The 14,478-nt window shown below is 55.7% G+C and overlaps 1 protein-coding gene across 1 annotated transcript in view; it reads right to left on the reverse strand.

Annotated features, from left to right (window-relative positions):
* GMEB2 (glucocorticoid modulatory element binding protein 2) overlaps nt 1–14,478 on the reverse strand; it is a 22,786-nt gene that overhangs the window by 7,716 nt on the left and 592 nt on the right. The window contains exons 2-6 of the mRNA XM_077756860.1: nt 11,974–12,283; nt 9,630–9,816; nt 6,336–6,433; nt 5,712–5,839; nt 1,000–1,103 (exon numbers count right to left, since the gene is read on the reverse strand). Coding sequence (XP_077612986.1) covers nt 1,000–1,103; nt 5,712–5,839; nt 6,336–6,433; nt 9,630–9,760 — 461 coding nt within the window. The 5' untranslated portion in view covers nt 9,761–9,816; nt 11,974–12,283. The remainder of the gene's footprint in view (nt 1–999; nt 1,104–5,711; nt 5,840–6,335; nt 6,434–9,629; nt 9,817–11,973; nt 12,284–14,478) is intronic.

Raw genomic sequence — 14,478 nt, forward strand, 5'->3', positions numbered from 1 at the left:
TGGGAACAGCCAGCAGAGGTGGCCTCGACCCCATCAGAAGGGGTGAGACGCTGCTGCCAAGCAGGAAATAGGAAACGCTACATTCTTGGGGGTATGAACTTAAAGCCTAGAATGTGTCCTCAGGTTTCTGAGAAGGGCCAGCACCACTCCTGTTGCACAGGTGACAGGAAAGGGGACAGAAGGCCGGGGGGGACAGGTCACACAGACCCAGGGTGGCCAGCAGAGCAGGACCAGCCCTCACACCAGCCTGAGAACCGGCCCACGCAGACGAGGGAAAGGCCCCTTGGGAGACTGACGCACAAGCTTCCATCCTCTCTTTTCTGGGATTAGATGTCACTGAAGGAGCAGAGAGCCGGCCCAAACCTTCCTCCAGATTCCCGACTAAGCTCCAAGGGAAAAGGAGCCGAGGCACCTGAGCAAGGGCACACGGCCAGCGACAGGCAGGTGTGGGCGCCAACCCAGCACAGCCTCAGCCAATGACGGGAGAGGTCAGGGAGCTACACACACACCGACACGTGGCCCCCGAACCAGGTGCGGTCGGGATGGAACCTCCTCAAGGCAGACCGGCCAGACGGACACGAACCGTGGGTCAGAGACCGGGGCCCCTGACCGGGTGCGCCCAGAGACGCAGAAGCACATCGTCCAATACGGCGACGCACAGGGAGGCAGTGTGAGGACAGCAGACGAGAGCCCCGTGCGGGCAGGGGTTGGGCCGGTGCCGTCCCGGGCACGGCCGGCTCACCTCCTATTCAGAATGTGCCTCGGCTTAAAAGGCTCAAACACTAGGGTGGCTGGGTGGCTCCTTCGGTTAAGCAGCCGACTCCTGATTTCAGCCCAGGTCACAATCTCACAGTTTGTAAGTTCAAGGCCTGCGACAGGCTCTGAGCTGACAGCACAGAGCCTGCCTGGGATTCTCCTCCTCTCTCTCTCTCAAAATGAATAAACTTAAAACAAACAAGGGCCGAAAGCCAGTGAGAGAGCAGCCCCGCGCGGCTGCACCTGAGCATGATGCCGTTCATCCGGATGGCCCTCTTCCAGTCCTTCAGGGTGGACTTGCCGGCCAGGTGCACGAACTCCTTCGGGCTGATCACGTGCTCGTCGTACTGTGGAGGGAAGCAAAGCAGGGCAGCGTCAGGACAGCCCCCGGCGGCCCCGCCTCCCCTGACCGTCCCCCGTGCCGGAGCCCAGCCGCGACAGGCACACGGGAGGGCAGGGCGCAGGGCCGTGGCGCGGCTCCAACAGCCACAGGCCTGCTCTCCATCAGGCACTTAGGCTTCAACCAGGGGCAACCTCCATTCAGGGAAAAGAACGATTCAGGGGCTGGGAGGGGGGGTCCAAACCTGGGGAGGGAGCCGAGTGCTTGGGCCCTGGAGGGAGAGCTCAGAAAGGCAAGTCCCTGTCGGAGGGACTCAGCAAACCCGCTTAGCGCAACACACACGCCTCGCATCCCTCACACACCAATGCACACACATCACGTCCACTTCAGCGTCAGGGTTCTGGGGCCAGTTCCACCCAATGTTGGAGCTCAGATGGCTTGAGAAGCTAAAATATCTTACTCAATCTTCTTAAGCAAGCAAATATTGAAACCAAAACATGAGAATAAAACTGCATTTAGTCGGGAAACAAGCAGGCAGGAGAGAGGGTGGTCACGGGGTCTCGGCAGAGGCCGAAACGGAAGTGCCACTGGCCTAGCTGGGGTCACTCTGCACATCCTGCTGGGAGCGCAGAGCGCCAAGCATCCCGGCAGACTCAGGTCACGGCCAGTGCATGCAGCCTGCCTCCACCCCCCGCCCCGATGACGGGAGGGGCTCTCTGAATTTCCGGAGCATCTGCATACTTCCTTTCACTGAGTCCAGGAAGCCACTGGCCCCTCACCCAGCTGGTTGGGGAGATGGGCTGTGAGCCCAGGCAGCGGAGTCAGAACACCTCCCAAACACTGCCCAAGCCAGCAGGAAGTCCAAGCTGGGCCTAGCCTCTGCCCAACACCTCCCATCCCGGGACAAGACACCACCTCTGTGCCCCCAGGCATGATGCCATTTTCCACCCCCACCCCCGCCCCCAGGCGCGTCATCGTCCTGCGCTCTCCCCAGGTGTGACACCACTGCCCCCTCTACCAGCACACGATGCCATCTGGGCTGCGGTCTCTGGCCCACCCTGGCCACGCCCGACTGGTCCACCTCTCCCAAGTCTCGTGCTTTTCTCCACTCCCGCCTCCACACGCTGCCTTAGCTCCTCTCCTGCCCCCCTCTGCGCTGACCAGCGCTTGTTGACTTCTCGGGTTTTCTCCATTAGCTGGCAGATCGCACACCACTTAGGGCGGGGGCTGTGCCCACTTGGGCTGTCAGAGTCCAGAGCTGACCAACCTCACGGCCAGGCAGCCACGTTTTCTCTGTCTTTAAAGTCTTCCTGTTGGGGCGCCTGGGTGGCTCAGTCAGTTAAGCATCTGACTTCAGCTCAGGTCATGATGTCACGACGTGAGTTCGAGCCCCGCGTGGGGCTCTGTGCTGACAGCCTGGAGCCTGCTTGGGATTCTGTGTCTCCCTCGCTCTCTGCCCCTCCCCCACTCAGGCTCTGTCTCTCTCTCTCTCTCAAAAACTAAATAAAAAAAGAATTTAAGGGGCGCCTGGGTGGCTTAGTCAGTTAAGTGTCCGACTTTCACTTAGGTCATGTACTCGCAGTTCGTGGGTTCAAGCCCCGCGTCAGGCTCTGTGCTGACTGCCAGCTCAGAGCCTGGAGCCTGTTTCAGAGTCTGTGACTCCCTCTCTCTCTGACCCTCCCCTGCTCACGCTCTCTCTCTCTCTCTCTCCCCTAGAAATAAATAAAACATTAAAAAAAAAAAAGAATTTAAAAATATAAAAAATTAGAAAATAGTCTCCGTGCGACACATCTCAGGGCTGGAGGCTCCCCGTGTTGGGCTCACCCCACGTCTTTACTTCCCTCGCTCTTCGTGCCCTCTTGCACCTGAGAACTTTCCTTCCGCCTGAAGCACACTTGCTAGAACACCCCTCAGGAGACCCGCTCGTGGCAAAGGCAGTTTTGTCTGAAACACACGTTTCGTCCCCTCTAGTTTTTAACGATGATTCCGCTGTGCGCAGCTCTTCTCCTCACACAGGACACGGCCCCGCTGCCCTCGGCCGCTCCGGGGCCTCCCAGGGACTCGGCCTCCAGCGGGACTCTTGCTCCTCGGTAACCGGCTGCTCTCGGCTGTACTGGGGTCTTCCCGGTCTCTCGTTCTGCAGTCCATCAGGATGCTCTCTGTGCTAAACCCGGTTTTGCTTCTAACTTGTTATTCTGTTACTCTGAACTTACAGAGTAAATGGAATATGAGCATGAAGAACGTACGCACGGCCCTCCCGGGTTCCCCAACTCCCCACAGTCCGGCCACTCCTCCACACCGTCGGGAGGGAACTATCGTGCGGCTCAGGCCCTTGTTCTATGTTGTCTGTTTCCTAAGAAAAAAGTTCTGCTAGGGAAGCCCCGCTCTCAGTTCAGGACCTCACAGTTCACAGTATCTAATTGGGCGGTTCAGTCGGTTAGGTGTCTGGCTCTCGTTCTGGCTCAGGTCATGATCTCCCGGTTCGTGGGCTCAAGCTCCAAGCTGGGCTCTGTGCTGACAGCTCAGAGACTGCTTGGGATTCTCTCTGCCCGTCCCCCACTCATGCATGCACACTCTTAAAAATAAACATTAAAAAAATGTATACACACAAACACGTGTAATCTACCCACAGGCAGCACCCAGAGGCAATCTACACGAACTGCCCCAGTAACAGCCTGTGTAGCCACTTATCCAAGGTGAGACCCTGCCCAGACTGTGCACCACACCTGCTCCCTGAACAGCCTGCCTGTGTCTTCCTGCCCTTGACATTTCTGAACCACGTACGTGAATTTCTTGTGGACTGTCTGTCCCTCGTGTCTACTCATGAGTAGATTCAAATTATGGATTTCTGGTAGGAATACCAGAGAATCCCTGCCTATTCGGTCAGGAGACCTGTGACAAATGTCTCCTCACCTGGGTAACGAGCTACCAGCCAGGCTTCCCTGTGGAGCTGCTTTTTCTCCTCTACAGTGAGCACCTAACTGACGGGCGCTGTCCGCAGACTTGGCAACACCCTGGCTCAAGAGGCCCTCAGTAGCCGGTCTGGGCAGACGCTCGGAGCTGAGGCTCCATCCCCTTCTGTCTGTTAGCTGGCATCCCAAAACGAGAGCTTTACTTCTATTTATTTATTTGCTATAAACACCATAAAATATACTGCAATAAATACAGACTCGTTGACTCTTATTTTGAGTGATAAAGCAGTCTGTCGTTAATTATCTCGGTGGGAGATTGTCCCAGACGGAGCCAGGCCTTGGAGCAGCGCCCACAGCTGTTCGGAATGCGGCTGGTCTCTTGCACTCCTGCGGCGTGGAGTCTGTTACACCTCTCACACTGCGGACTGCTTTCTTCTGTCACGAAAGTTCTCAGACCCTTCTCCTTGCTTCCAGAATTCAACTGATGGATCAGCCTTTCTCCAGCCTCTATCCTCTTTTTATTTATTTGGATTGTATTCTGGATAACTTCTTTACTCCTACCTTCCAGTTCATGAATTATCTCTTCAATCGTGCCTAATGTGCTGCAAAAGCTAACTACTAAGAATTCTATTTTAATTGTTTCATTCCTAGTTTGCTTTTCTAGATATGTTAATGCTTTTCCCACGTTCAAGCCTCTCTTTCATTTCTTGAGATAAATTAAGCCTCATTTAACATTCTACGTCTCAAAATTCCGACGCCTGAAGTGTCTGTGGCTCTGACCCTGACCGTGGTTTTTGGGTGCATTCACTCGAATGTTTGGTTTCCCTGTGAGCTCAGAGCTGCTCCTTCCCTGAAACTTTGCGGAAATTACTCAAAACCTGCAATAAAGACGAGTTCTTCCAACTTCCAAAAGGGATTTTTCATTTGCCTCTGTACAATTCTTGGGCAAACTGCCAGCCAGGAGCCCCTTACAACTACACGCTCACAATTTTCAGACCCTGCAGCCACCATGTGAACGCTCCTCAAGAGGGTCCCTCTTTCCCTCAGTGCTAAGACTGGGGGGTGGGGGGGTCACAGGAGGGTCCCTGCCCCGGGGACAGAGTGGGGCCAGGGGCATGCTATTAGTGGTTCACCCTGACACTGAGGGGAGAGACCCTGTGAAGTAACAGCATCACAGGGGACAATCCCTGCCCCCCACCCACACACCTCAGGGGAGCCCCGGGCCCTGCGGTGCTGAGGAGGCCCGTGTGAGGCTGGCTCCGCAGGCAGAGGCTGGAGGTGACACCCTGCTTCTTTCTACAGCCCCACCTTCACTCAGTGCCTCAGCTGGAGTATTTCATCCATTTGTGCCAGCCTAAGGGAGTGTCTGGAAGATGCTTTAGGACACAACTCATTCAAGTTGCCAAATAAGACGGCTCCCCATTCGGCGACTGTGGCGCCTCCCCCGGCCTCCCCCACGGCTGCGCCTCCAGAAGCAGGGAGTCCGGAGCTCCCGGAGCTTCCACCTGTGCCCTCAGCACGTCCGGTCGTCCCGCTCCTCTGTCCTCCAGAGCACAGGGGACTCCCGCCTTCCACCCCCCACACGTCACACCCCCACCCCCAGCAGGGCCTTTGTCTGCCTCAAGGCCACCGCAGGGCCCCCAGGGCCTCCCTCCCGCCAGCCTGGCGCCCGCATCTGTGTCCAGGCAGTGTCGGAGCCTCACCTGAACACACTTCACGTTGATGCCCGGACACACGAACTTCCGCCAAATCAGGCTGGCCCTGCTGTCCCCGCAGGTAATGGGGTACACGATTTCAGCCTCCAGCCCCTCCTCCTCTTCGGCCACCTTCACTTCTCACAAGGAGCATCGGCAGGGAAAGGGTAGAGACAAAACCAGTTACAACCTCTCCAGTACGTCCTGCAGAAGCATGACAGCCACCACACAGAAGCCAGAGACGAAGGCTCAGGGAGGGAGGCCTGCGACAGCCCCGGGTGGGCAGCGACATCACTCACCAGTCCCCCTGGGGTTACCGGTTCAGGCAAAGTCACAAAAATCGATTTTATGACGGTAATGTTAGCATAATCACATTAAAGGACCGTTCAACTGAAAAGCCACTTAAGGAAATAAAATCAAGCTATACTTGGAATAATTCTAGAGGAACTGATTCTGTCTTGAAGGCTTCTGAGACCTTTAGCCGTTGGCTGCCCGTCACAACAGCCCCTGGGGCAGGAGCCAGAGGGCGGGCCCCTCCCACCGGGAGGAGGCCCCTCCAGTCCCCTAGTTGTAGCCCTAGTCGGGGAAACCCGGCCGGGGCTGCCCGTGGGCACAGGCAGGCAGGCTCCCTACCTAACACGGCCTCCTTGAGCTGCGAGGATGCTGTGAAGGCAGCCGCGGCGGCCGCCGCGGCGTTCTCTGTCTCCATGCTGTCTTCGGCCAGGTCGCCCCTAGGAGGGAGGGACACATCAGCTCGCCCTAAAGACAGCGCGCCTGGTGCGCCTCCTGCCAGTACGCTGCCCCTTCCCCAAGGTGGCCCAGGGCCCCAGCAGGGCTGTGCAGGACGGGGACCCTGCGGTGACGGCAGGCATTTCCCGAGTGTCCCCGGGGCCACCACCAGGGCACATCCGTGGAGACAATAAAACCTAAGTGGGAATTTTAAACCACCTCTTCTTTCTTTAATGAAGTTTTTTTATTTCTACTATAATGATTTTGTAGGTTACATAAACTATCAGGAAATACGTGAGGAAGAAAGAAAAGGATGGCCCACGGCCACGCTCACGTGACAGCAAAACTTACGTGCAGATCGAATGCACAGGTAAGAGCAAAACCGCAGAAGCATGAAAAGCAGAAGAAATTTAATGGTTTGAAAGTGGTGACGGATCTTCCCAAACAATACAAAACGCAGAAATAAAAGAGAAGTTTTCTCTTTAAAAATTACAAGTAAGAGCTTTCTGCATGGGGGGGAAAACACCATAAACAATTTTCTTTTTTAAAAGGAGAAGAAAGGAAAAGGTACACGGCACGAGGAGCCCTCGGATTGCCACGATGGCCCCGAGGAAACAGGCCACGACCTGGAGCAGAGATCCTGACCCGTGTGCAGCACCCTCGAGCTGGGGCCACCTGCACAGCCACGCAGAAAGCCGGTCCCGGGGCTGCACGGGGCTCCCTGCCAGGGCTGTACGCGCGCTTTTCCGTGGGAAGAGGTGAGCTTGCACACGCAGGGCCTCCCACCCCCTGGGCCACCCCCGGGGGGCTTTCACCCTCCCACGGTCTCAGTCAGCACTTCCAGCCCAGATGCCCCCAGCCCTCCTTCCTCCCACAGGGTCAGACAGCTCCCCCTGCGCCCTCCCCTCCTCTCTGCAAGTGCACCTGTCCGGGAAGGCTCCCCCCGAGAGCGGCACGCTGCTGCCGGGGTCCTCACTCCCCTGCCAGCCCACAGCGCCCAGGTGGGCACCCAGTCAAGGCTACTCTGAGCATCCGAGACCTCATTCCAGCTCCAGCCGGGTTGGGACGAGAGCTGACAAGAGCAGACTCAGAGCCTGCTGCCTGGGGCCTCTCTGGAGCGGCTCCTACAGAAGCGTCACACCCAGGGGACACCAGCGCTCTGAGCGGGATGCAGCAGCTCAGGGAAAGTGACCTTCCAAGCCAGAATTCAGAAGTGGGAAGGATGATGTCCAAACAGGGAGCAGGCTCCTCCACACAGGAGAACCGGGACGGTCCCCGAGAGAGTCAGGAGAGGGAGGCAGGGAACACCAGCGCGAGAGTTCGGTGTGCCACACGCTAGAGGTGGCCCGCCACAGGCTACGTGCACACACAGCACGCCACCCACAGGGACCGCCCTGGGGAAACCCAACCATCTGGCACACGACCCTCCTCTGTGCCCAGCCACCGCACACAGTCCGAGGGAAGGAATCTTTCTTTGGCAAAGTCATTGGCATTTAATGTCATTCAAATGTCATTAGAAAAAAAGTCCTCTTTCCTTAGAGTAAATGTTCCTGGGAGCGGCTGGCTGTCTGCATAGCACTGCGTGCCTCCTCCCAGCATGGCCCGTGTGCCCGTCGCCAGGGCAGAGTGGCGGGCGAGTGGCACACCAGCGGGCTTTCCCAAATGAGGGACACTCCCAAGCTCTCCCCCAAACACCCGGCCGGGAAAGAACTCAGCGCCCACAAAGCAGGTGACTGCCCCCTTCACCCCACCCTTTTCCTGAACACACAGCACGAGTGAATCTCAGCTTCCACACAATATGGTAGCAGGTAAAATCTCCCACAGAAGAGAAATATCTTTAGGTCCCTTGAGATCAACTTGCCTCCACTGGGACATGGGGTTTTCTCCCCTAGGGAGAAGCCACACGCAACCCCTCCTGTCCTCCGTAAACGACCATTTGGTCTTCCAGGCACCCGGGTGGGGGGGGGGGGGGCGGGGACATGAAGCCGGCATGGCCTGGACCCGAGCACCTCTGCGAGAATGGCCATGGGTGAGGGCTCCTGACACAGGCTGGCCTGAACCCAAGGGAGGGTGCTTGGGCACCGCCTCCTGCTGGGAAGGGCAGGTCACTGCAGGGCATGTGGTAGGGAGACACGGGGTCGCTGTCCAGAGACCTGCTCCCGCCCCTGCGGCAGGGACACAGACCACGTAAACACCAACCGGAGTCAACACGAGAAGGCAGGTGGGACACCCACGGGGAGGCCCCACGTCTCCACAGTGACAGCCGCGTCAGCGAAGCCCTGAGAACCTGACCGTGAAGCCCAGCAAGCCCCCGAGCCGGCCCTCCCGCCATCCTGTCTGCAGGAGGCCGGCTGGAAAAGCCAGGACAGGTTTGGGCGCAGGGCCATGCAGGTGAGGCAGGAAGTCTCTAGGCCGCTGCGCAAGCGAGCAGCACAAGGGAATGAAAACACGAGCGTCTTCTCTGCCAGCGACGGGAGTCAGCGCGCAGGCCGGGTCCTGGGTCGAGCGCCTTCCTCTCAAAAGTTCTGCCGGGTAGGGAAAAGGCCACAGCACCCCTGATCCCTGCTGCAGTGCGGCGCTGACGTCAGTCTGAGCGGGTCACGCGCTGCAGAGCAGACACCGGACAGCAGACCTGCCCCGGCCTGGACTCCCCCAGCAGGACGCGCCCGGGGCCGCCAGCGCCCCCCCCCCCGCCCCCCCCGTGGCCCGATCCTGCATGCTGCCCTTCCAGCGGGGCCGGGGCAACAGCGGGTGCACAGGCAGGAGCCATTCTGCCCCATGTGGCAGCTCCCTCAAGTCAGACGTGACCTTTCTTGCCAACTGCTACTCTGTTCGCACATCTACCACGGATGAGGAGGAAAAGACTGTTTTCGTGCGCTTTGTCAAGAAAGTTATGGGATCCTTGACTTCATTTTGCAAAAGCAGTTCCCAGCTGTTCCCACTGTCCATCTTATCGAAAGCCTAATGACCCTGCATCTCCGGAAATGAAAACCGCACGCCCACATTGATGAGGGAGGAAAAAGGCAAAGATCAAGCATTATCTTTGCTTCCTGGCTGATATGAGGTTTCCATTTTTCCTTCACACTCTCCACCAACACAGACACTTCAGTCAAGGGAACTCCGGACGCCCCCGCCCTCACGCGATGCCCAGGACACCAGGGCCAGAGCGGCCCTCAAAGGACAGAGGCCCTGTCTCACCCGTGAGGAGCCAGGTTGGTTGTCACCAGCACAGTCTTCACCTCCTCCACGCCGCTGCCATCCACCGCGGTGTCTGGCGTGGTCACCACCACCACCTCCTCCATGTGGACGCTCACATCCGGGGTTGCCATGGCTCAGCTGGAGAGGACGCCGGGACGAGACAGTCACTCCGCCAGGGTCCCAAGCCCTAGAGGAAACCACAAGGCAGGGCATGGGGTGTCAGGGGGTCTCTGCGCCCACACAACAGAGCTCGCAGATTCTCCCTCCAGCCAAGCCCACTGCTTCTGGAGACATGTGACAGTGACAGGGCTACTCCAGGGCAGCTGGTTCTGGTGCAGACGGGAGAGCACAGCTACAGTCCCCGCGCAGAACGCACAGAGCACATGGACCCGAAAACTCCACGGTAACACAGCAGGGGACAGGGCAGGAGACCAGGACCCAGGTGGACTGCTGTGGAGGGGAGTCCCCCAGCCCCAATCCGGAGGCAGCCTGCATTGCAGAACAGCGCACAGTAAGTATCTGGAGACAAGTCTGCTCTCCAGTCTGCAGAAACGGAAGGGACAGAAAAGGAAGAAGGGCCCTGCTTGTATGATTACTTTGTTTCTCCTGGCTCTGCTTCAGGCCAGCCCCAGTCCCTGCTAAAACGGTGATGGGAGTGGCCCAGCAGGCTCCTAAAACTCTGCGGGACTAGAGACCGGGGGCCCCCACTTCTCTCCTGCTCCCCATGCTGACCCCTGCCCAAAGCAGACCCTGTGCTGGGGCTCACAGCACGGAGGACACATGAAAGCCAAAGGTTTCTAGTCAAAGGAAGAGGACCCTGGGGCCAGAGACTGTGGGGGACGCCGTGCGGAGCAGGGAGGTGTGGGAAGGGTGCCTGTCTGTGGGGAGGCCTGACCCTAATGGCAAATCCAGGGTTTCAAGAACTGACTTACAGGTCAGCCCCGGAGAGCACAGCACAGGCTCCAAAGACAGAGCTAGCGTGAGGACGCAGCCCACAGAAGGAGCTCAAAACCTGCAGCCTCAGGCTGCTTTCGTGCTGTTACAGAAATGTAACTGTCTCTGAGAGTTAAACAAGACCCCCCCCAGCCTCACAACACAACCAGAATACAATCCAAAATGTTCTGACATAAAAAGCAGCAGGAAAGTCTGGCCAATTCTCAAGGGAAAAAATAATCAAGAAAAGCCCAGTCTGAAATGAATCATCAGAGCCTTTAAAGCAGCTGGTGCACCAGGCTTCAGGAATGAAGCCAGATATTCTGGAAACAAGTGAAAAGATAAGAAGTCTCAGCACAGGAACAGGAGTCACAGCCAAATGGAGGTCTGAGAATTAAAAACATAGTAACAACAGAAATACAAAACTCACTGGATGGACCCACTATCAGAACGGAGATGGGAGAAGACAGAGGCGAAATGATGAACTGAACACAGGTCAACAGAAATGAGCCAAGCGCCCAACAGAAACAAGGTGGAGAAACAAAGGAGCAGAGCTCAGAGGGAGCTGGGCGTCTGGAGCACTGAAGGCCCAGAGGAAGAAGATAAGAATGTGAAGCAGGAAAAACAGTTTGAAGAAATAATACCTGACCGCTTCCCTCACCCCAAATTTAGTGAAAACTATAAATGTGCAGGTTCAAGTAGCTCAGCAAACCTCCAACAGAATGAACTCAAGGAAATCCATGCCCAGATCACAGTCGAATTGCTGAAAACCAAAAACAAAGTAAGAATATTTAAAAAGCAGGGGCGCCTGGGTGGCTCAGTCAGTTAAGGATCCGACTTCAGCTCAGTCATGATCTCACAGTTCGTGGGTTCCAGCCCCGCGTCGGGCTCTGTGCGGACAGCTCAGAGCCTGGATTCTGCTTCGGATTCTGGGTCTCCCTCTCTCTCTCTGCCCCTTCTCTGCTCGCGCTCTGTCTCTCACGCTCTCAAAATAAACAAACATTTTTTTAAAAAGTTTGGAAAGCAGCCAGACAAGAAAGGACACACCACCTGCCCGAGAGCGACTCAAGGGGCCAAGGGTGTTCACAGCAGCGGGCAGGGGCGCGGACACCGCGCTGGCAGAGTGCTGGCCGCCAGGGCTCTACGAGAGTGTAAAGAGCCTACAGAAATAGAAGCAAAACAGAGCCATTTTCAGACGAAGGAAAAGTCAGAGAACTGGGCACGAGCAGACCTGGTCCAAAGGAAGTGCTCACGGACGGCCTTCACACAGAAGGGAAACTCGAACAGAGAAATCCCGTAACTTCAAGAGTGAAAAAGAGCAACGGAAACGGTAAATAGCTGGGTAAACACACACTAAACTGCTTTTCTCTCACGTTCTTTATAGGACAGCTAGAAAGCAAAAGTTCCGCACCTTCTGGCAGGACTTCCAACGCAGATGACAAGTAACACGCAGCACGGACGAGGGAAGAGGTGGCGCGGCTCCCGCGGGCCACCGAAGCGGGCGAATGCTGCTCTACGCCCGCTGTGACACACGGAGTCCTTCAAAAGCTGAACGGGTAACAGGGTTTATGTTCTGCACAATGAAGGTTACTCAGATGAAGACGGAGGAGCCCCGAAGGCACGCCAGGCCCGCAGGAACCTTACGAGAAGCCGGTCTGGGAGGCCGCACCGTGGGAACCGGTGAAAGACCAGTGGCTGTGGGAGGGCTGCGGGAGAGAGGGCTGAAGGGGTGAAGCACAGGGGACTTGAGGGCACTGAAAACACGCCAGATCACGCTCTAACGGTGCTACGGGACATCATACGCTTGTCCAAACCCCATTTTCTAAAATATAACTTCTGTGTTCTAGGTTTAAGATTTGAAACAAAGACTTTTAAACAAACAAGAGTAAAAGTCTACTTTAAAACTGTACTGTGGGCGCCTGGATGGCTCAGTCGGTTAAGCGTCCGACTTCAGCTCAGGTCATGATCTCACAGTTCATGGGTTCGAGCCCCACGTCGGGCTCTGTGCGGACAGTTCAGAGCCTGGAGACTGTTTCAGATTCTGTGTCTCCCTCTCTCTCTGACCCTCCCCTGCTCACACTGTCTCTCTCTCTCTCTCTCAGAAATAAATAAAATCTAAAAAATTTTTTAAAAATAAAAATAAACAACTGTACTGAAGAGCCTCCTGGGTGGCTCAGTCGGTGGAGTATGTGTGACTCTCGATCCCAAGGCTTTGAGTTCGAATTCCAAGGTGGGTGCACAGATTACTTAAAAAATAAAATCTTTAATTAACCAATCAATTAAAGTTGAACTTAATATTGAGTTTTGGTGCTAATGTCTCAGGGTTTAGCTATCTTACCAAGCAAGGACCTCTATTTTCATTGGGTCACAATGCCGCTCCACAGGATGACAAAAGTCCCACTTCAGCCAAAGCTGCAGAAAGGCAGGCGTCAACCTACACGCACGTGTCCTCCCCCAAACTTCAACACTTTGCAGAGGACTAAGTAGTATAAACGCACAAAACTGAATTCTTGTCTCTCCAGTGGCAACTGGATTAAGTTTCCAAAACAACACATCTGCAAGTTACTCCACAGAATGAGGTTCAAGTCCTTGACGGAGTGATGTAGACACAGAGCAGGCAGGGCGGTGTCATCCAGCCCCGGGCACAGGAACCGAACCTCCCCAGTGGGTGAGCATGACCTTCGGGGCCCCTAGCACGAGGTGGACCTGAGACAGAAACCTACTCCCAGGTTCAACTCCCAGGGCCTGGGTTCCTGACGTGTCGATCAGGCCCCAGTGAATTGTGACGTAAATAAGACAAGAAGAAACATTTTTTTAAAGAGCGTTCTTAAAAGCAAAAATATATGAAAACAACACAAAACTGTTAGTATGTTGTCAGGACGTCGAATGCAGACACAGCTTCCTGAGTCTTCTGCAAGATCACAAATGTTTTCCTTTGAGAAAAACACCACTAAGAATACAGTTGAGGTCGCACACGGTGGCCCTCGGCACCATTAGTTGGATCCTCACAGGGTTTCCAAACTTCAAAATTGGTTGCCAACTTTGTCAGAGTTCACAGGGTTCACATAAAAAATCTGGATTTTCAGCTGCTCTTCCTGCATGGAGGTGGCCCCTCCGGACCTTCCTGCCTTTCTGGGAGAGTCTGGGCCTCACCTGCCCTTGTCAGCGAGTCACAGACCCCCAGCTCTGGCATCAACCACAGCATCCGCATCCCACCCGGCCAGACTGGGCCAGACACGCCCGTCTTCTGGCTCTGAGAAACCACTTCAGCGGCCGCCGTTCTCAGTTCAGGCATCAAATGGCTTGTTATTTTAAACCCTAGACTTGAATACAGCTTTATGGTGTTTTAAATTCATAGAAACTCCGTGTTTCTATGCACATATACAAATTCCTCCGCTCTCCGTATGTCTTCCCCAAAATTTTTTTTAAAAGTTTATTTTTTTTGAGGGGGGCACCGACTGAGAAGGGACAGAGAATCCCTAGCAGGCTCTGAGCGGTCATGGTCGAGCCCAACGCGGGGCTCAAACTCACGAAGCAGAAGATCATGACCTGAGCCGAAATCAAGAGCCGGACGCTTAACCAACTGAGCCACCCAGACGCCCCTCCTCATCTTACCGAAATGTTTAAGATACTTCCTATAAAGAAATATTTTGGGACGAGCACTCTGCCTAGTTCATCTCATGTTGGAGTTGAATTTACTGCACAGTTTCCCCGGGTAACAAGCCCGACGTCGGGCACTGTTTGGTGGGAATGCCAATCGGTGCAGCTACTGTGGGAAGCAGTACGGAGGTTCCTCAAAAGACAAAGCTACCATCTGATCCAACAACGTCTGGGTACGGATCCAAAGGAAATGAAATCAGGGTCTCCCAGGGAGACCTGCACCCCCACCCCCCCCCCCCCCCCCCCCCCCCCCCCT

This window comes from Crocuta crocuta, unplaced genomic scaffold (assembly GCF_008692635.1).
Source record: "Crocuta crocuta isolate KB4526 unplaced genomic scaffold, BGI_CrCroc_1.0 scaffold613, whole genome shotgun sequence".
NCBI classification, from domain to species: Eukaryota; Metazoa; Chordata; class Mammalia; order Carnivora; family Hyaenidae; genus Crocuta; species Crocuta crocuta.